The sequence below is a fragment of the Thermobia domestica genome, chromosome 15 (assembly GCF_964235325.1).
Source record: "Thermobia domestica chromosome 15, izTheDome1.hap1.1, whole genome shotgun sequence".
Taxonomy (NCBI): Eukaryota; Metazoa; Arthropoda; class Insecta; order Zygentoma; family Lepismatidae; genus Thermobia; species Thermobia domestica.
In genome coordinates, this window is record NC_137468.1 from 2,535,786 (window position 1) to 2,558,788 (window position 23,003).

A 23,003-nucleotide genomic window follows, 5' to 3' on the forward strand; every position below is an offset into this window, starting at 1 on the left:
TTACTCATTGTTCTCCAATAAACGCTTACAATACTGTAGAATTTAAGTGAGAGGACGGGGACGTACTCGCTGCATAGCTTTATAAACCTGAGTCTCTACAGAAATGGGCGAATCTTATATAATATATAAGATGAATATTATATATATTATATAATATGAATATTATATATTCATTTCGTTTCAAAAAACTTGTATCACTCTCGATATGACGCTGAGTTTCAAGGATGCATCCAGTCCAAGATGGGCCACGTCTAGTTGTCCTTTGTCCGGAAGTTCACTTCCTGTCTGATGACTGAAAGTTATTGATTCCAAATAGAGGATTACAACGTTCATTAGATTGTGTTGTCATTGACAACAAAACCAATTGTAAAGAATACGATCAAATACATTGTCATTTACTTCAAACAGGAAACACGTGGAGCTCTAGATTCCATGCTTCAGTTCATTAGTGAGTGATCGCTTTTTGGAAAATAAACATATTTGTCACAGCTCATTCCACGCTTGATAAATTCAAGTACTGTATATACAGGGTGTTTCCAAACAACACCGACAACTTTTGGGAGGTGAATCGTGACACCAAAATAAGACAAAAATTATAGACCAACCTGCGCGCAGAGATCGATCATTTCGGAGTTAGGTTGCCGAAAACAAAACTATACAGCAATGCAGTCCAAATGGCGGTCCACTAAACCATTTTCTGCGGCCCATAAACCTCTCACGATTTACGATTGCTATTACTGATACTATTTTCTTTTATATCTGTTAATTCTTTTAATGTCGCCACTCTTCTTTCGGAATAAGGCATCCATTTAGCGCTTCTGTAAAACAAAAAGGCGCGAGCATTCACGGCAATACGTTTCCCTTACTTTTGTGCGTTTGGTCGGAAAAGAGTCTTAATATTTGGTAGTACTTATTTGTGTGAAAGTGCATTTTCCACCGTGAAAATTGTGAAGAATCTCTTCAGAAGCTGCCTTGGAGATTCTTCTCTTTTATATCTTCTGCGACTCTCAACAACAGGAATGGATATAGATATACCACCCTTGTAAACGCTGCTAGTCACCCTCATTTGTCACATTGAATAGATATATGTAATATTTCAAATACATTTTTTTATATTTTTCATTTGTACTTTAATAATAATAATAATAATAATAATAATAATAATAATAATAATAATAATAATAATAATAATAATAATAACTTTATTATTAATAATATTATTATTATCTGCGGCCCTCCACCTTACTACTAAAGACGGTTATGGCCCTCAGGCTCATTATAATTGGACACCACTGCTATAGAATCTATAGTAGTAGGGTCAAGACTTCACTTAGGAACTAGTAGACCCTATATACCCTATCCAAATATCCAAGTTTCAGAATCCTGTGATACTTGCACAACATTTTTTATAGATAGTTAGTCAGTACTTCAAATTATGTGCCCGTAGCCAAACTCCCTCTAGAAAAGTTGTGCGGAAGTATCATTGGATTCTCAAAGATGTGTTTTTAGATAGCGCACATATTAATTACTAAGTGAAGACTTGACCCGACTACGGTAGGTCTCGCAGTTTCGGAGCGTTTTACCTTTAAACTTCATTTTTACATGTTTCGGGCAGCCTATAACTCCTAAAGGAAGCATTTGTCTTATCTTGGCGTCGGGAACCACCTCCCAAACGTTGTAGGTATTGTTTTGAAACACCCTGTATTTTATGAACCTCTCTGTGCTGCAAGGATGTATTATTTCCCACGAGATAAGAAGGATAATTTTAAAATCGAGATAAGACGAGAATGAAGGTAATTTTTCGAGATGAGCTATAGCGACGCCAGCTTTAATTTCTTTGAGGGCGGCAAATGGAGGTTCAAGGAATTTTGAGGAAAACAAGTATTTTTATACCGAAAATAATTTTGGTAAAATTTGACCTATCTTGCAATAAAGATGTCTGAGAGAAATGGACTGATAATGCCTCCGTAGGCCAGCCGACCCCAATTCCCCTTCTGGCGTCGTCACTGGGGAAAATTTGACAAGTTTTGTGGGCAACGTTATTTCACCCAAGTCTTAGATCTCAAGCACTGATTGAGTGACACATGATTCATACCACAAAAACTATAAATTGATAAAGAGATTCTACGAACACAATGAAGAGCTTTTATTAACGTTTAAAGATACACAAATCATTATACAATATAGTACAATAATAATATGAGACACCCTTCGTGTACCTCTCCTCGTGCGGAAGGATTCTGTTCAAGGATCTTATAAAATATCGGATCTGCCCTTACAACAAAATCTTGAAGCCATACGTCACAGTTTCGCCACCCCTACTCTGCCTACTCCTCCCAATAGGACCGCAATGTTTTGAGCCAACAATCATCGCGGAAACGAAAGTAACCAATCAGACGATGGCGGAAACGAGAGTAGCCAATCAGACGTGCCGATGCTCGGTTGTTTTTTGGCTTCATTGATTTAATAGGATGAAGATACATATGGGCAGATCCTCCATTTTATAACATCCTTGATCCTGATAGCTTCTGTCTCAGTGCTCGCCAAACTTACCAAGCTTCTGAGCTACCATACCGTTTTTAAATCCTACTGTGAGCTACCAATCAAAAGAACTACAAACGTTCTTTTTTTTTTTAAAAAAAAAAAAACTTTCATTTATTTATTGTCTATAAACTTGCATTTCTAGTAAATCAAAATGTCTAACATACATACGAAAAACGTAACGTGCGCATACAATCAACTGTGAGATAAGGCAGACAATAGCAGTTGTTGTCGTCAGCACCCCCTGTCGTTAGCGTCAACTCAGTACAGCGTTAACGCGATCTACCGAAAATGTCCCCGCGAGCTACTACTAGCTCGCGATCGACGGTTTGGTGATCACTGTTCTAGATGAAGTTAAGAAGAAAAATCAGAGCATAAATTTGTTACATTACTCGCAAAACGAGACGAGACGAGTAAAGCTCTTTTTGAGAATCGAGACGTGAGTTGTACAAAATTTACGCGACTACTTAGAATAATTTTATTTCTTATCTCGTCCCGTCTCGTGAGTTACATTATGTGGATGGAAATAAAACTAATCATTTGGTTCCATAATATTTTATTTTACCGTATCAGCTTTTGTGAACAATTAATTACTTAAAGTGATTTTCGATCCATCAACCATCGGTCCTAAGAAGAAATAGGCCTGACTGGAAACGGTGTTCTGAAAAAAAAAAAAAAAAGTAGTAAAAGCTTCAGTAGTAAATTTAACAAATAAAATTACCTTACATTCTATTACGAACCCTCTTGGCCTAGTAGTAATTGAAATACTGAATTATGGACCAAGGTTAGAGTGTTTCTCAGGGCTGGATTAACACATCTGCAGGTCCGGGGCTAGAAAAAATACGAGGCACGTCCAGAAAATAAGTTCCGTTTGGTAATAAAATTAAATTGTATACAAATACAGAAAAATATTTATTGCACAAAATTCTACAACTCTTAAACTACTTTTGCACATAACTGCCGAAATTTTGCAGGCATTTGTCATAGCGTGGCACAAGGTTTTGTATACCTTCTTCATACAAGTTTGCCGCCTGTGTCTTCAATCAGTTGGAAACAGTTTCTTTCAGCTCGTCGTCGTGTTGATCGTGAGATTTGGGGAAATTCCATAAAGAGAGCACTAATTGTAAACCTGCGGTTTTCCTGGATCTTGCCATCAATCGCGTGAACTAGTTCTAATGTAACCAAAGATGGACGCCTACTTCGTTCTTCATCGTGCACGTCACTACGTCCTTCATTGAATTGTCGGACCCATCTTCTCACCATTGAATCACTCATCGCATTTTGTCCGTAAACATCGCAAATTTGCCGATAAATTTCACTTGGTTTCACTTTCCTCATTCAGAAAACGAATCACAAGCGGCGGGATTTTCAATCAACACCGACATTGTCAAGAAGCACAACAAAGCGTACGTGACTGACAGCGATCTCCAAATGGCGCACGTTTCTTCTCCTTGATACAGAGCGTCTACCGCGCATGTGCGGAACTGCGATCGCAGCGCTGCAGCGGAGATAAATTGAAACGGAACTTACTTTCTGGACGTGCTATGTACATTTCTGTGAAAATACGGCAGGAAAGTTAAGGGAATATGTTCCATATTTTTGGTAATATTTTATTTTATTTGATGATTGTATCTTCATGATCCTGTTCAAATAGCCAGTTGAGATTTTGATCAGATTGGAGGCCCTTGTCCATCTGGAGGCCCGGGGCTAAAGCCCTCCCTAAGACCCTCCCTTAATCCGGCCCTGGTGTTCCTCATCTATTTGGCATATCCAGCCACCAGACGAAAATCTGTTTGGAAATATCTAAGTAAGAACTGAACTTATTCCTTATTAATTAAATATTGCAAAGAAATTTCAGTTAGTTATAGTTGTTTTCACCTCTTGAACATTTCATTCATATTTTCATCTATTGTATTTTCGATTTTTAATTTTATTATTAGGGACCCAAAATTAATTCATTTTGTATTTTACACTATGAATATAAAATACACTGAGCAAAAATATTACGTAACACCACTACATTAGCGAAAAACACCATATTACTTTCATTAATTCATTTCAGCTTAATAAATAATTAGTGGCGTGACAATCCGGGCCTGAGCCTGCTCCAACACATTAGAGTGTCTTATGATTTTGCTTCGAGGCTAAGAAAAAGACGATGATGGTAATGAGCGAAATATAAAATGAAGAAAATATAAGGAAACGAGTATTCCCGATAGAAACCACGCACACGGTGTTTGTCCACACAAAATCGCAATTTGTGTATTAGAATGGATATTTTAAACTTATGAACAACATTCTAGTGCAGTGGTTCTCAACCTAATTCTTATCACGGACCCCCATTGTATCACATCCTCTTCCCAACGACCCGCTTATAATTTCTCACTTGTAATATGCTTCTGCGGGATTTTTAATGTACCTATTGCGGAGATCTCACGATATCCATCTATTTCTATAATAGTAGGATCCATTTCTTGTATATAGTGGATACAGTAACTTCCCTAAAAGCGAATTTATTAAAAACAAATTTGGTCAGTTCGTTCATACTATAAATATCGAATCCGATCCGTTACTATCTCAAAATAAATACTATTCACCGGAGTGGTTTTTCTTCCATGGTAAGCATTAAAATAAAGACAAGAAATTCATTATCAGTTGAAAATGACTTCATAATGTGCGTTACGAAGATTGAACCGGACATTGCCGCACTAGTGAAATCACACCATGCTCAGGTATCTCATTAGCTTTCAATTTTAATTGTATTTCAATATGCAGGTTTCGTTGCATTTGTATTTTTCTGGTATTTCAATATGCAGTTCTCATTAGTTTCATATCGTACCTCTTTCATTTAAATGGATTTTTAAACAACTCTGCAGCTGTTAAAAGTGTTCAGTAGACCTATTTTTTCTTGTTCTTAACAATATGTATAAAAAATAAAAGTATGCCTATCAGAACAAAATCCAAAATAATATTTAAAATTGTTTTTCGGTATTAGATTCTAATTATATTTATCTCTTTCGCTTATTTTCACAACCCCATGAAATCCTCTCGCCATCCCCCTAGAGATCGCGTCCCCCAGGTTGAGAAACCCTGTTCTAGTGCATCTGGACTGTAGGCCAACAGCTCCAAACATTAGTCAACATATTCGTGAAATCTTCAATGACGTTATTGACTTAAACAATATATATTTCAATTACGTATTCCGTATTATTAGCTTCATGTTCTTGAATCAACGAAGCCAAGTCTTTGGAAGAACGAAGATGTATTCAGAGGTTTTGAATGTAAACGAATCGGGAAGAATTAATTAGGAAAAGGAATAAAATATTTCTTTGCTATCTTGAGAGAGAAGCATCTTTCCGAGGAATTTAATCTTAACCTTTATAAATCTTTAAAGAATTCTCTTTCTTTCAGGACTTAAATCACTTGTTATTTAATACTGAATTTAATTTAATGCCAAGAACTTCCTTATTAAATTGAAAACACACAACAAATATCTTTATTCAATTTCTTTAAGAGTAATGAAATGTATTTTTTTTTAAATTAAACGGTTCCTTCTTTGGTCCTCGAGCAGTTATTAAAATATGGAAGGAAGTTTTTTTTTTTTCGGTATGAAGTTTATTTAATCTTTCAATATAACCTTCCTTTCTGACAAAGGAAACTGACTAGAAAGAGACTATTTATCCTCTCTTAAAGACAGAATAAATAACGAAATGTGACCAAAATAACCAATGAAGCCTTCAATTTTCTAAAGAATCAAATTATTCAACGATTTCAAATTTACAAATCCGTAGTTTAAATATCCGCTTGATTCTAGCTTAATTATAACACCAAACTTTTGAATGAGGTACCTTTTCTGTGTGGCCTATTCCTGTTTCGCCTACCGACTACCAATTTATCTCATTATCTCTAGCTTATCTATAGCCTACTGACTTCACTGCCGATTTATCTCATTATCTCCATCTTATCTTATCTAGGCGGAACTGGTATTCCTGTTTCGCCTACACTCAATCGATGAGGGATATTTAGTATCTAAGGGAATTTTCTTACAAAGATTCATTTCTCAACGTAAATAACAACTCTAACGTGTTTGGCTGTCATTCTAGCCAAACACGTGTCACTAGTTTTAGAAGAGCACCACCTCAAAGACGATTCTCGTCCATTAGCAATTAACTCCTCGAAATGTTCAATTTACTTTGCAGATACAGGTTTTGCTAGCAGAAACAGTTATTTTAAAAATACTCGTAAAAACTCACCCTTCAATGTAAACAAAAGAAAGGGTAACGGGTTGCATGCAAACAGAACTCAATCTCAATATCTCTGTAATGAGGAGATGGCTAGGATGCCACTGAGAACTGGAATGTATGTCTACTTCCATCATTCTCACCCTTTTATATTGTTTAGTAGTCGTATACTTAGTTCCAGACGAGTCAAATAGTGATATAATTAAATGTATAGAACAAAGTATCGCTGATCTCTGCTTATAAAAGTACTGGTCTGAGTTATATTTCGATCACCTACATTGAAGAGTAACTTAATTTTATATCCGAAGTGTTCATAAAACTGCAATTATTCCGAATTTCCGAAATGTAAAATTTCGTTTTCGGAAAATAAAATGTCCAAATTCTGGAATTTTTTGAGCATCCCTTCGGACGTAAAAAAATGTCTGAATACACTTGTAGACGTTAGTGCAAGAAACATCTTTCTACGGATATTTATATACGTGCAATTTGGTTTACAGGTAGGCACACAGAAGCTTGCATTCATAGTCCACTGTACGGATATATCCTGCATTTATACATTCTGATTCACTAAAACTCTCACTCCTCAAATCCTTGTTCAGAAAAGAATGTAGGAAAGAAATAAAAAATGAAATGAAATGAAATCTTTAGATTTTACGTACCACGGTTATACCGGTTAGGCTAAAGGAGACGGTGATGAGAGATGACTGAAATGGTGGAAGAAGAAAATGGGAGGAAACGGGAGAACCCCGAGAAAACCCACGAACACGGTGTTTGTCCACCACAAAGTGCACACGGCACGAGCTGGGATCGAACCAAGGACCCCAAGCACCGGAGGTGAACGCTCTACCACAGAGCCACCGCGGTCTCTAGAAAAATTGAATAGCGGCTTACCGTTCCACTTCATTTTCTTCTTTTTTTCAGAACTTGTTGAAAAAAACAGAATGTAACCGATTGCTAAGTTTCAGTAATGAAGAAGATTTAATTTTCAAAAAGTAACAGGGCTTTTTAAAAGGCGAGTTCATAATTACAGGCGATATATCAACATATTAAAGTAGCTATAACATTTGTTGATCAATAAATCAACTCTGTAGGAATATAGTGTGATCTTTTAAAAGGTTTTGTTTCTGTAGATCATGGTATACTTTTGGTAAATTTCAGTGAGCACAATTGTACGAACCTTGAATAAAGACGATATGCATGTTTGAAATGCTTACAAGTTGTTATCTCAAAATATGGTTTCCCATTATGGGCCTTTATTACATATTAATACTTCATGAGAGACCTCCACTAAGGTGTGATGGCTAGCACGCTCGCTTTGTTGCACGAGATCTCGGGTTCGATTCCCAGTGGGAGAACACTGAGTGCATTACGATGGCATGGACTCTACCTTAAACAGTAAATGCATACCTCACGTAGCCTCGTTGCTGAAAGGGAACGCAAAACTTCAAGGAACAATTTCATTATAAATATTTTAAGTTGTACGTCCCACAAATGAATTAAATTGTGGAATGAAGAAAATGGGATGAAATGGGAGAACCCCGAGAAAACCCACGCATGGTGGTTGTCTACCACAAAATTCACTTGGCGCGAGCTCGAATCGAATCAAGAACCCTACGCATCAAACTTCATTAGAACTATTCGAAGGGGAAAAGATTGACGTTCTAAGGCATATTCAATTGGGACAATTTTAAATCTTACTTGGAGACAATGCATCGACCAGAAGTAACTTTTCCAACTCCCACTCACCCTCGCCCTCGCCCCAAATATATTCTCTTTAGTGTTACCCACGAGACAAAAGTCCAGATGAAAAGAGTATCTTCCTAAATTCGACACGAGATGAAAAACATGACTATTCTAGACTCATTTTGAAGGCACGAAATTTCACGAATCTCATCGGTAACACTAGTTTTTTTAACTTCTCAATCTCAAACGCTGTTTTAGTGTTACACGATTCACAGTATAAAAGCTATAAATCGAAAGCGTAATGCAAAGCAGTAGATTGTAACAACACAATGATGTGGATTTTTCAACGTTTAAATATACACAAGGCATTATACAATATACTCCAATAACAAAGATAGTTTTAATGTTGTTGTATCATACCCTTCGTGGACCTCTTGTGACGTGGAAGAGAATAGTTTTTTTTTTTTTTTTAATTGGGGCGTAAATTTTGTACATAAATTTATAAAGTAAGATGAGACGGAAATAGCCTTCAAAATTTGTTCTTTCCTTCAGCCTCATTTACTGGTGAGACCGAGGGCGGCCATTATGACGTTAAAATGAATGAGGGAATATATATCTGGCGCTGACCTCTTATTGTCCAGTTGATGAGCGGCTCAGTGGTAGAGCGTCCACCTCAGGTGCATGAGGTTCTTGGTTCGATTCCCGCTGGCTCCAAGTGAGCTTTATGGTGGACCATACCGTGTGCTTGGGTTTTCTTGGGTTTCTTCCGTTTCCTCCCACTTATTCTTTATTCCACCATTTCATTCATTTAGTCTCCTTTAGTCTAATCGGCATAAGCGTGGGACGTAAAACTTACAAGATTTTTTTTTGTCTAGTTGATGATTTGGTCTCTCGCCAGCGACAACTCATCATGAGGCTGCATACTAATAAATTCTACCAGTAAAAGTATCTAGTTGGCTGGTTTTGAGACTCCCTGAATGTATTTCAACAGAAAATGATTTATGTGTATGGCAATGAGTAAATCAGAGTTAACGTGCATTCCGTCACGCCGCGTATGCTTTATGAAGCAATATACTTTGATTGCCCGTTGGTACATTGACGTCAGTCCAGATAATGTGACGAAGCGGAGGTTCTTTCTTTCCCTTTGTGTTTTGCGCAATTGCTTCCACAACAAATCGCACTTAATGCAATGTAAACTGACCAGGTCAACTCAATTACAAAGCAATCAAAGAATCTTCACAAAAAGAGGGTCAGGGACGTGTTTATTCACAGCAATTGAACGATTGACATTGTGTTGTATTAGCTTTTATATATATATATCTATATATATATATATATATATATATATATATATATAGGTAAACGTAAATGTTCAGTCCGTTGCCCGAATGCTTTTCGCCTTTCTTTTATTCTTTTTTCACTTTTCACCAAACAAACGTAAATTTAAAAAGCTATGTAAATATATTAATTGTATGATTTCAAGAATTCAAAGGCTCATTGCCGCAAAAACCACATCAATCGATAATAAATATCATAATTTAAATAAGAAATTCATGCCTGACAGGAAGTTGTAAACGTTTCTTGAAAATGAACTGCCGTGTTATAATTTTCATGAAATTTGGTAAAGATTTGTTTTCATCCGTGGAAAAGTTATTTAGTTATGTGTTGTATTTTGGAAAACTAATTTACTGTATTTTTTTTCATGCGGTCTTTTATATCTTGAAAAAAAGACCTCAAAGATTTTCGTGAAATATAAATTAGAAAGAATTTCAGAAATGATAAAAAAAAAATGCATCAAAAGATTATGATCGTGGCCAATAATTAATTTTTGTATCAGGGGGTCACAAAATTTTTGAACGGACCCTAAATCGAGTTTTCATCTTTTCTACGGAGTAAGCCAGCGTTTCCCAACCGGTGTGCCACTTCACACTGGTGTGCCGCGAGGAATCGAAACAAAATTGTTAATTTTATAGCAATCAGATTGTAAAACGTAGGGGAAAATGTATATTGGTATTTCACATTACTATGAACCTCTACTATAAATCTACTATTTTAAGTTTCATACCGTGTTACTGTTGAAAAAAGTATTTGTTGTCATTGTTATGACCATTATTGCTTCTTTATTGTTGCAGATTATTTCGTAACTTGAAAATTTAAAGTATCATTCAAAGTTTTCGACAAACTACCTACATTTGTGTTTTAAAAGTAAACGAGATTTGTTTGTTCCTTCGTTATTTAGTGATTTTTCTTCTTAGTAAAAGGTTGGATATAGTTTTTAAAAAGAAAGCGTATTTTTAAAAACTTGAGTCCAATATTTCATTGAAATTCTTTTCTATTTTTAAATTAGAATGAAAAATAAGCATTATGATTTACCATGGGAAAAAACAGGGTCCGAGCTTTCTTCTCCGTGAGAAGGAGATCAATAATCACAGAAAAAATACCACTGTGTTTTATATTTACATATCTATAAGCGTGCCGCGAGAATCCAAGTAACACCCGTAGTGTGCCGCAAGTTGAAAAAGGTTGGGAAACGCAGGAGTAAGCACATGATAATGAGTTAAGTGATAGTTTGGGTTTGGCTACAATATATGTAGTTCTCCAGATGTAAAATGTACAAGAGAAATTTTGATTGAAATATATTGGATCTTTTCATCCAAAAAGATTAAAAAAAAAAATATTTTAGATACCAGAGTGATTTATCCAGATATTTTATTGTTGAAAAATTGTTATTATTGATATTGAAATGATCTATTATTTTTCTCTGAATTATTTAACTGGAACGCCGTTTCGGAGAATATTTTGTCTTAGATATTCGGTGGCAGTGGTGCCAACCCATGGGGAAAATCCCGTTTAGTGGGATTTTTTTACTTTTTTTTTTGGAATAAAGGGAATTGTCGTCGAAATTGGCAGCATATATAGGATTTTTCATATATTTATTTTATCTACGTCAAAAAAGATCTCTATAAGCGGGAAGCAGGCTAAGGACATTTGATTAAACGTGAAATTAGTGCTGATTGTCAAATTTTGCTGTTTTAAAAGTACATGTTACTGTGAAAGTGATTTATAAAGAAGCTTGTGAATCTGAAAAAATAAGCACTGAGGAACGTAAATTGTACTCTGGAATCTTAAGTTAAAAGAAAATCATAAACGGAAGAAAATAAATCACCAAATAACAAACAGTCAACTTTTAAAACTGTCCTATACGAAATAATTGGAGAATGAAGTTTGTCTAGTTTCATTACATTCCCTAAAAGATTGTGCCACAAAACATAATGGAAATAGTAAATTCTGATAAGGAAATGGGGCCGCGGTGGCTCAGTGGTAGAGCGTTCACCTCCGGTGCTTGGGGTTCCTGGTTCAATCCCAGCACGCGCCGTGTGGACTTTGTGGTAGACAAACACCCTGTTTGTGGGTTTTCTCGGGGTTCTCCCGTTTCCTCCCACTTTCTTCATTCCACCATTTCACTCATCTCTCATCATCACCGTCTCCTTTAGCCTAACCGGCATAACTGTGGGACGTAAAACTTAAAGATTTCATTTCATTTTTTCTGATAAGAAAATATTCTTGTTATCGTCAACAATTTTAATACTCTCTTAATTAAGGAAAATACTTATTTAGAGCTTAAAAAATTGGAATTTACGAACAATTCCCTCAAATATTGAAGAAACTAAGTGACATACGGTAGTTTGAATTTTCATATTTTATAAACTTTGAAAATTTTGTAATTAATATAGTAGGTCTATATATATATATATATATATATATATATATATATATATATATATATATATATATATATATATATGTGTGTGTGTGTGTGTAATTAACATTTGTAACTAATATGTAATTCAGTGGTGTATTTAGGGGGGTGGCTTCCGGGCTTAAACCCCCCCGAAATCTTACTTAGTATAGTAAAGTAAATGAAATATCTTGCAGAATTTTCACATTTCCAGGCAAAGCCCCCCCCCCCGAAAGTTAGCAAAGCCCCTCCCGAAACAAAATCGTAAATAGGCCACTGATGTAATTCATTTTAGTTATATTCATAATGGAGGAGTAGATAAAACAACGCTCACCCAAATTCACCTAACAATCAGAATATGTGTGATAGGCAAAGGCACCTGTTCTCTGATTAAAAGCTACTAGAATAATCGGTCCGTACATTTAAAACGTATCAAGGTTATACGCAGTATTGCCAAACATCGATATGGATTTCTTGGGACAACCTTTGTATATATGTTTTTAGTCGCTACGATTTGGAGCACTAGTGTACAAGTACCACTGGTAAAGTAAATGGATTTACTTTCTTATGGATAAAGATTATGGTTGTCAGGAAATTACTCGTGCTATTTTGTTAAGATTGTTTAACTTGTTTGTGTTCCATGTTTCTCTTGTTCAGCTTGATCACTTACCAAAATTTGAAGGTTCCAGGAAATGGCATCATAACTTTCATGACAGCTTTCATAGCCTGGGAACAAAGACAAGAATTAAATGGTTAAAAAGACGTTGGTAATTTCCACACTTTTTGTCCTTCGCTTTATTCTACTTCTTAAAAAGTCACAAGGATAGTACAGCACCGTAATACATTATACAATGCGGGTAATTATTCGAAGAAATGCCTGCAATATGTAAAATTACACTATTCGATATACAACGGATTTAGGTGGAGCTTGTTCGTCACAAAATCTGGAAAATAAATAAGTTTAAACATAAAAATAATTTTTATAAAGAAAATAATGCAGAAAATTATTTTAAACATTCTCTTCTTCTTTCCCTCCGCCGTTTCCCATATGTGGAGTCGACGTTTCTGATGAATCTACTCCATAAAGCCCTGTCTTGGCATTCTTCACCTATTAAACATTTCTCCTGAAAGTCATGATTAAGCATATTTATCCATTTCCTTCTTGGTCTCTCTCTACCTCTCTTCCCATCCACTTTCATTGCCATCAATCTTCTGTGGCCCCGCATATCGTTATTGCTACCACTCTTGCCTTTGGTGAGAGCCGTCCCGAGTTTGATTCCCAATGGGGACACTCGATCGGAAAGGTATAACAGCTTTTCCAGGGCAGAAATCCTGAGTAGGGTTTTTCCATATTCACACCGGGCAATACTGGGCTTAAGGCTGTAGATGCCAGTAATGACCAGTGAATATGAATAAATAATTAAATTGCCATACTCTTCTGACCACCTTTCGGATACACTGGAAAAAATTTCTATAGCTTAAATTACTAAATATCAATGTAAAATCATTTACCCTTCAACCTGTACCCTTCCTTGATATACATTTCCTGAAATTAAGCTACAAAATTTGCTTCTTTTTTTCACAAATTTACAGTAAATTTATAAGAAAATAGAATATTTTTATTGATAAAAATGTAATTTTACACCATAGTAATTTTACTTTATAGGTGTAAATTGATTTACGTAAAGGCGGCAAACAGATTGCCGTCGTTTTTTGTAAATTTTCCTATTAATTCTTTTACAGTGTACCATATCATTGTAATCTTCTTTCATGCATTTTCCTAGATATCCTTACAACCTTGGTTGTCTGTTTCTATTTGTTATCGCACACATCCAGCGCAGCCTCTTTATTTCGGTAACATTCAATCTTCTTTCGTGTGGTTCAGGCCGGTAGAAATCCTAAAATTGTAGGGGGGGCCCGATCCAACCATATTATAGTTCATTTGCAAGCCTACCGTGAAAATTTTAGAGGGGGCGAGCAAATATTTAGGGGGGCGGCCCCCTAGATGCCCCCTGGATACGGGCCTGGTGTGGTTTCTTTATTGGTCATCTTTCTGCTTTGTCTGGAAGGATTTATAAGGTCATGAATGGCATATTCGGTAGCGATTAATGGATATCTAATATAGGGTTTATAAACTCATTGAGCGGAATCAGGGGCGTCATCTCCCCTCAAGTCTGAAATGACGCCCCTAAGTGAAATACTCTGTAGTATTAGCTATTAGTGTACTCTGCTGTAGCCACCGAAGCAACGTTATTATGAAAGCTGGAATATGTATTGTGCATATCATAAACCTAGTTAGTTATCTGGTGACAATTTCTGTAACAGCTTAACCATGAAAATACCGGTATCATTTACCCGATTTTAATTCTATTTTATTGCATAATGTTACTTACAAGTAGCTACAAAATTTTGAAATGTACTTACAGTCATGATAATATTCTTAACGCATTTTGATATTTTGTAGTTTTTTTCACATTTAGCAGTGCCATCTGTAAAAAGAGAAAAGAAATTGATTTAAAATATTTGATGGAGTTTTGACAACACACGAAAATAAACTTGTAAATAAATTAACTACAGTAAACTAACTACAGTACTGTAAAATAACTACAATTAACAGAGTCCCAGTCATTCGAACCTCCGGGTTATCCGAGGTGGTTATTCAGGGTGTCTACTAAAATTCCAAAATGAAATTTCGTGATTTTTTCGTGACCTTTTCTTTACCAAGTCATAAAATTTACTAACATTTTCAAGAGGGAATTTGCGTGCGAATTAGGCAAAATTTTCATCCATGCGATAGAAACGTACTTTGCTTGCGATTTGGTAGCGTCTAAAGCCGACCATACACATTTTTGGTGGTGAATTTTGACTTTTATAGAACAAAATTTTCCAATCTGTACTTACATTTGTACAGTTTAGAAAATCGTGACCCAAAAGCTAAATTTTGTGACTTTTTCGTGACTTTCATGACCGTTTTCTGATTTCGTGACTTTTTCGTGACATTCGTGACTTTCGTGACCGATAGATACCCTGTTATTATACCTAGGTATATAAATATTTAATTTTATTTTCAGCTTGAACTTAATAATTACTCTAAGTGTTAAAACTTGTTTTTTAAAATCCTAAAATATCATTTTCCGAATTTTATAGTGTAATTTATTGAATTTAACTGTAACAACTGGCTATAAACATACAGTATTAATGCAATACTTTAATAAAAGATTGTACTAGAAAAAAAAACCTTGATTAGTTCTTTCGGCGTTGCTTTAGTCATCTGCTGACCGTCCTGCAATGAGAAACAAACGTACCTGGAAGCATTTGTGCACTCAGGTTGTTCTATACTTTTTGTCTTATCTTGGTGTCAGGAATAAGCTCCCAAATATTGTCGGTGTTGATTTGAAACACCCCGTATATTAGCGTATATAAATGTAAACATGTATGGTATGATTAATGTATATATTAATAAATGAATTTAAACAAAATTACCAACGTCAGGACATGATTTGATGCTTGCTTTCAACTCCTCCAGACTCTCGGCATCGAAATGTAGTCGTTCTCCTATTTGATCCACGAACATTAAAACCACATCAACATTGAACGTTCCATTTTGCAGCTGAAAAACGAAAGAAAATGTTTTATAAAAATGGGAGTCGATATGTGGGATAATAGTAATAATTTGAAAATTAATCGAAAGAAAACACGTTCCCGAAGTGCTGACATGAAAACCCGTGACAAATGACTATAAATTTAACAGAAAATCATAGAAAATAAACGATTAAACACTATTGTCAGCTTTTTCAGTGACTCTAGCGTACCCCTTTATTCGTAGTTAGCTTTCTGATTGGCTCCCTCTCCGTGACGTCTTGTTTAGGAACTTTTGCCAATCTTGAAACAGTATACCAACTAGCTTAATTGCGTATGCAGTATTTCACTTGTTCTTTTGAACGATACCTCGCGATACCCAAGGATGTTATAAAATAGAGGATCTGACCATATGTATCATCTTATTAGGTAACTGAATGACCGCTATATAACTTATATTGGCTCTGGCTCAAAACATTGCGATCTCCATACCCTAACAGCACAAGTACAGAGCAGGCATATGCCTATCATGTTCCCTCAGGGACATGGGAATGTACCCAGTATGTGTCTTATGTACCTATGAGAGAGAAATCACATGGATGACAAGTGATAGTCACAGTCTATGTCCGCCCCTAAGCACATGCCTGATATGTACCTGCGGAACGTGCTTAGTATGTTCCCCATGCCGTAAGCGTCAATGAACCAGAAAATTACTCCCCCAAAATATGTTAAACCGCCTATATGCGTAATGTGTATACATTAAAGTAAGTCTAAAAAACATTTTAAACAAGTGAAAAAATTTACCCCAGGGTAGGGTGGGCACAAAACACCATCCTTTCGATTAGTAGCCGCGTGCTATTCCGACACGGCCACGGAGACGATGAAGAAAACTCGCTTGTAGAGGGATAAATTGTTGAGGTCTTTTGAATTTGACTAATGAGAGTGCTCCTTTAACCGTGTATATTCGACGTTAACCGTTTGGGGTCAGATAAAATCTGCTCGCCATGTAATTTTATAACAAAATGACGAGTGTCTACTTTATTTCGTGGTTCTTCCATATTCACTTTCCTATGATCGGCGACAGTTGCCATCTAATAAAGTTGATGCATTTGTTGCTTCTAGTACACAATTGCGTACAAAAGAAGCAACAAATGCGTCAAATGTGGGAGATGAATTTAGAACACCTAAATGGCACATGCCTAGCACAACTTGTGCTGTTAGGATATCTCAATCAGTATGTACCTAAAGGACGTACCAAGAACATGACAGATATACGTCCCAAGTGACGACATAAAAACAAATGACTGTTAGAGTGCAAAACTGAGCCAGGTATATAAATGCTATATTTGTGGTACATAGTTTCAAATATCAATTAGATGTAACAAGTACCTAAAACTGTAGGTAGCTGAAGTACTATTTAGCACATGAATATCATATGTGCTAAGTTTCGGGTACCTAAAAAGTAGCTGGGACACCTAAATGGCACATGCCTAGCACATCTTGTGCTGTTAGGATATGTAGACATGTAGTGTGTGTGTCGTTTATTTTTATATAAGTCGTTACTTCAGATTTACATTATACAATGGCTACATGCTGCAGGTATGGGTGTACAAATAGGAGTGAGAAGAAATTACCCGGAATAACCTTTCACAGCTAAGAAAATAACCAATCATAGGATATGTATGACTGTGACGCATGGCTTCACGATTTTGTGGTATAGACAGATCCTCTATTTTATAACATCCTTGGCAATACCTCCATGTGACTTCATAGACCGCAAAGTATCCTGGGAAAAATGAGAGCAGAAAGGCTGAATCGAGAGTCCACTGGAACAAAGTTGTAAAGCAATGTTGCCAGTGTGCGAATAGTGATGAACCACGAGAAGTGTACCGTTCAATATTTTTGTTTGTCTGTCACCACTGTCTTTGTTATTTAAGGATAATTCCGGAATAAAATGTTTCTTGAGCTCGTTCTGGGTTTTGGCACCATTTAAGAGAATAATCTTCTTTGCTGATTTGCTTATTAGCTTTGTTTTTCTGTATTTTATTTTTGTTTACTAATTTGTCTTTAGCAAAATGCCAGACATTCTAACAACTGAATCTATATTTGTTTAGCAACAACTTATTATGTTACTATATGAACAATTAGAAATATATTATCAGTAATTTTTCTCGTCTTCATTTTGCAGGGAAGTCTATATAAATAAAGTACTTTTCGTTCATTGTAGGCATTGTTGTTATCTTGCACAATTCTACAGCCATTTTACTTTCTATGATTTCCCGTCTGTAATTTAGTAACAATATTTGATCATTTATATAATATTTAGAATTAGATACTTTCCCAGTTATTTCAAACTGGCTTGGACAAACAGAAAGAGCAATGGGGTACTTTAACTATAATTCTGAATGCACTGGTACTATTCATCCAAAAAAAAAAATCGAAGTTGTTCTTTGTCTAGCACCACTATTCCAAGTCTCCTCCTTATTTCTTTTCGTTTGGTTTATTAAGCATGTGGGACACAGCCTATGACATCACTGAACATTCGATTGAAAATGACTGCTATACATACAGTGAGAAAAAATGTAGGTGGCGTACTTAAAAAGATAGGTTACATGCGTAATTCCTGTAATTTTTGGACTTAACGTACGTCCAACAGACGTATAACTGAAAACGCATGTTTTATAATACTTTCCGCATAAGAGTTCCATCTATACGTACTTTCCGTATTAAATAATATAGGCACATAGGATCTCACATACAAATGGACGTATATAACATATAGCTGAGGAATGTAACATAAGTATATGCATGTGATATACGGAAGACTGTTAGATGTCGGACATCCTGCAATGGCATAATGTAACATCTAAAGGCAGTGCGTATGTACCACATGCATAACGTATGCTCCATACTGACTTCTGTAATAAGCAAGAGGATTCCGTATATTTGTACAATATACCTATGTCCGGAGAGCGGAGTTTTCTCAGTGTAGGAAGTTGCAAGTAGTAATCGTGTCACTTTTAAGATTATGTATGTCACTGTTAGAAGTATGTTCGTTACTGCTAGGATTAAAGTTTGGCACTGTTAGGAGCATTGGGTGAGTCACTATTACGACTGCTGTCACTGTTCTTAATACACTGAGAAAAATCCCTGTACGGAGCATGCGTTCTCCATATGTTACATAGTACTGCCCTTTTCCCCCTCTTAGATATTACATCATGACACTGCAGGATGTCTGACGTTTAACAGTCTTCCATATATTACATATGTATACATATGTTACATACGTCCATCTGTATGTGAGATCCTGTTCGCCTATATACAGTTCTTTGTTTTTCATACGGAAAGTACGTTTATTCGGAACACTTATAAGGAACGTACGTATAAAACATACATTTTCAGCTATAAATTTACTGAAGGATGTTTCGTACGTTAAGTCCAAAAACTACAGAATTTACGCACGTAACCTACCTTGTTACGTACGCAACATACTTTCTTTTTTCTCAATGTATTGGGTGTTTCACTATTACGACTGTGCGTCTCTGTTAGGAGTATGTGTCCAAGTATTAGATGCATGTGCAACACTCTTAGGAAAATAAATAAACAAAAAAAAAAACTGTTTCAGCGGATCTATTATTGTTGGCAACGATTGACCATAAAAATAGTTCTTTTTGATTCCCTCTTAAGCTACGCATGAGAATTTACCCTCCAGCATCTAATTTTGTTTAGCTCGATGTGATTTATTCGACGAATATTTAATGAACGCTGTCATCCTGCTATTGTCAAAATCAGAATATACTTCAGCAATTTTATTATCATGGGTGGCATGTTTATCGTGTACAATCAATTTATAGGTGCACCATAAAATTTATTTTTTTGAATATTCTCAAAAACTATGCATGAGGATTTACACTCACTCATATTATTATTGGGTTCGAAATGTGGGTGTGGAGAAGAATGGAGAGAATTAGTTGCGTCAAGCCAGGGGTAAAAGTAGATCTGAAAAGGTAGGAGCACGGTAGGTAGCGGTATGACGTCACGACGTTCCCCCTGCCTATCTTTGATCATTGTAATTTTTTATGGTCTGGGGGACTCCGTACATATTTTTCAAGGTGGAGGGACGGCATCCCACCGCGTTCCCCCTCACTTTTACCCCCTATGTCGAGCGGAAAGGGTGGGAGGGAAAAGAACAGATTTAGATATTATTAAGAAGAGAAACTGACTGTAACATTGGTTAAGAAGGAATGTGCTGGATATAGTGGCAGGAAAGAAAGGGAGGGGCGAAGGAGACTACAATTAATGGACGATTTCAAAACAGAGAGATCGTGCGTGAAGACGAAGAGGTTAACAGAAGACCGTGGAGCATGGAAGCTTCTCAGTTGCAGCAAGTGACCTGCCAATAATAGCAGAATTCCTATGATAATATTGTTATTACGATTATTTTAGCTCTGTGAGGCCTGTCGGTCAATTTAAGTCTCATCTTTGAACTTTTTTTTTGTTCTTAAACGCTACCAAGAGTGGTGTATTTAGGGGGCTTCCGGGCTCAAGCCCCCCTGAACTCTTACTATAGTAAAGTAAATGAAATATCTTGCAGAACTTTCTCATTTTCAGGCAAAGCTCTCCCGAAACAAAATCGTAAATACGCCACTGGTTACCAATATTTTATTTTATTTTTTATTTTATTTTATTCTATTTTATTTTATTTTATTTTTTAAGGTATTTAGAATACAGCAACGAAATCACAATCTCAAGCAAAATAATAACTTACTAACAATACAAATTTCCGTCTCACATGCAAAGATATTTGTAATACAGATGAGCAGAGAAGGAAGTTTTCACCTAACTGGTAGTTCACTGGTAGAGCTCCTACATAGCAAACGGGAAATCGGGTTCGATTTTCCCCATAGTCAATTGAGAGTTTTCATGAGATTTTAAAAATTTCTATATGACAATCTAAACATCAAAATCTTATCAAATACTAATGTAAAAAATTGGTTCTCAAACTGTGTTTCGCGGAGCAACAAGTACTCTCGAAGAAAATGTGAAGTGTGAAAATAAAAATAATAAAACTTAAGCCCTCGATACACTTTAGGATCGATCCTAGGAAATCTCTTACGATTTGTCCTATGGTCAAAATCTCAACGTGTATTGCATCATATCGCATGTCATTTCTTGTGCTCTGAACGATCCTATGAGATTTCTCTTGTTTAGAGCGCAATCTATTTCGGAAAAACAATTATAAAATTCCGATTTAAGCGACATCAGGTGAAAGAAAGTGAAAACAAAATAAGTGAAAACAAACAACTGATGAGGTATGTTTTGCTAATTCATCGTCTGATCGTGTAGGTTTACTTTTGGCGCACCACTCGAAATAATTGTTGAAAAATATTTTTTCACTAATTTCCTTCTTATTGTTTCCTAAATGATTTGCGCTGAGCGACATGAAAATATCTCACATAGCATAGGCAAAATTCAAGGGGACCATAAAAGCAATTGTTGAAAAACTACAAATACAATTCTTTTACGATTTGCATATAAATACGGCGTCCGGATGTATAAACATAAAAACAGTAGTGCAAAAAGCACAAACCAACCTGTGCTAAGAGGCCACTGAAAAACACGAATACTAGGTAGTCGGGCCAGGGCAGGGTGTGGCTGCGGGCCCGAACGTTGGCGAGGAGGTGCGCGCGGAGGAAGCAGGCGCTTCAGCGAAGCTAGTGAAAACGATTGAGTTTTGGCAACGATGCAAGTTTGAATAGCACTTGTCATTGTATCATGCTAGTAGCCCTATACTTGTAAACATAAAATGCAGCTTCTGTACACTGCGCAGAAATACACCGGTGGTGGAAAATAGCACCTTTCGGTCATCTTTCGTATGCACTCACTTATTTTATCCGTCGTAAAACATTTGTAATGATTTTACACTAGTAACCCTACACATGTAAACATAAAATAAAGGTTCATTACTTTGTATTCAATTTTGCTGCTTGTAAAAATTTCGTCTTTATAGATATGCCTTTTTATGCAAGGATTGAATTTTACCTGTATATCTTCTAAAATGTGGTGCGCCGAAAATAAACCAGCACACTTCTGATTTTTTTTAGCGGTGTCTAATTTAACAATATAGCGCCTGATATTAATATCAGTAGGATGTGCAGTGTAGTTAGCATAGGAATTCATCAATTTTGTACTTCTATTAAATAGAATTTCATGATATTGAAAAACGTCATTCGGTCAGACAGGGAAGCTCTTCACGCGTATGCTACAAAGGGGTAGAATTTCCTAGGAGATATGTCATATCATTTTTCCGAAGTTAAATCCTAAGATATTTCCTAGGATTTATCTGGTATTCTATAACAGGCCTTATACTCAAAGGCTTTAGAGCTCATGAAAGGATGCAGATGGCAAGACATTTGTTAGCTCAGTAACGTGTGGTTAACACATTGATTCCGTCCTAATATTTCTGGCTTTGTAGACCAGAAGTAATTGGAAGGAATAGCTTCCTAATCATATCTTGTTTCTATAATGGAGCAAGATCATGCCAATAAAAGGAACGTACAATAACCATTAGTGATAAATTAGTGAAAGTATTAACGTATAATTACTTGCTGTTACTTACCGATCCTTCCACTTCCATTGTACATTGAACAAAACACTGTAAACAGAAAATAAATAAGAAATGTTCAACAAAACACTGTAAACAGAGGAAATAAATAATAAACATTCAACAAAACACTGTAAATAAAGGGAAAAACATTGTAAACAGAGTAAAGAAATAATAAGCATTGAACAAAACACTATAAACAGCAGAAAACACTGCAAACAGAGAAAACAATTAATAAACACTGTAAATTTATTTTATAGTTTTTATAACTTGTGAAACAATATTGTAGGAGTATAGTAGAGTGTAGTATTTGCAACAATTTTGAAACATTCATTGATTGCAGTTTAACGTAGCTGTCTAGCAACGTGGTTATATGAGAGTGGATTTAATCGTATTCTTTAAAGTGGATTCTCTTCTAACCATTGGTCAGGGTTTTATCATGCATTGAAAACGTCCCCTAAATATCGAACTCAGGATTACTTGCATGGAAAGTGAGTCCAAAATTAGGATAGAGAGACTTTCGGCAACCAATGGAATTATGTCATTAACTATTCGACCAAGTTAGACATAGAAATACATAGAAATAGAAATACAAGACATAGAAATACAAGTTAAC

At 35.8% G+C, this 23,003-nt stretch overlaps 1 protein-coding gene across 2 annotated transcripts in view; it reads right to left on the reverse strand.

The window, feature by feature from the left end:
- Window positions 1-3,089: 3,089 nt before the first annotated feature.
- LOC145671804 (general odorant-binding protein 56h-like) overlaps window positions 3,090-23,003 on the reverse strand; it is a 76,300-nt gene continuing 56,386 nt past the window's right edge. The window contains exons 4-8 of one of the 2 annotated variants that reach the window (XM_081741037.1): window positions 22,403-22,438; window positions 15,688-15,814; window positions 14,629-14,693; window positions 12,875-12,930; window positions 3,090-3,202 (exon numbers count right to left, since the gene is read on the reverse strand). In XM_081741037.1, coding sequence (XP_081597163.1) covers window position 3,202; window positions 12,875-12,930; window positions 14,629-14,693; window positions 15,688-15,814; window positions 22,403-22,438 — 285 coding nt within the window. In that variant the 3' untranslated portion in view covers window positions 3,090-3,201. The remainder of the gene's footprint in view (window positions 3,203-12,874; window positions 12,931-14,628; window positions 14,694-15,687; window positions 15,815-22,402; window positions 22,439-23,003) is intronic. The other variant, XM_081741038.1, reaches the window with a different exon arrangement.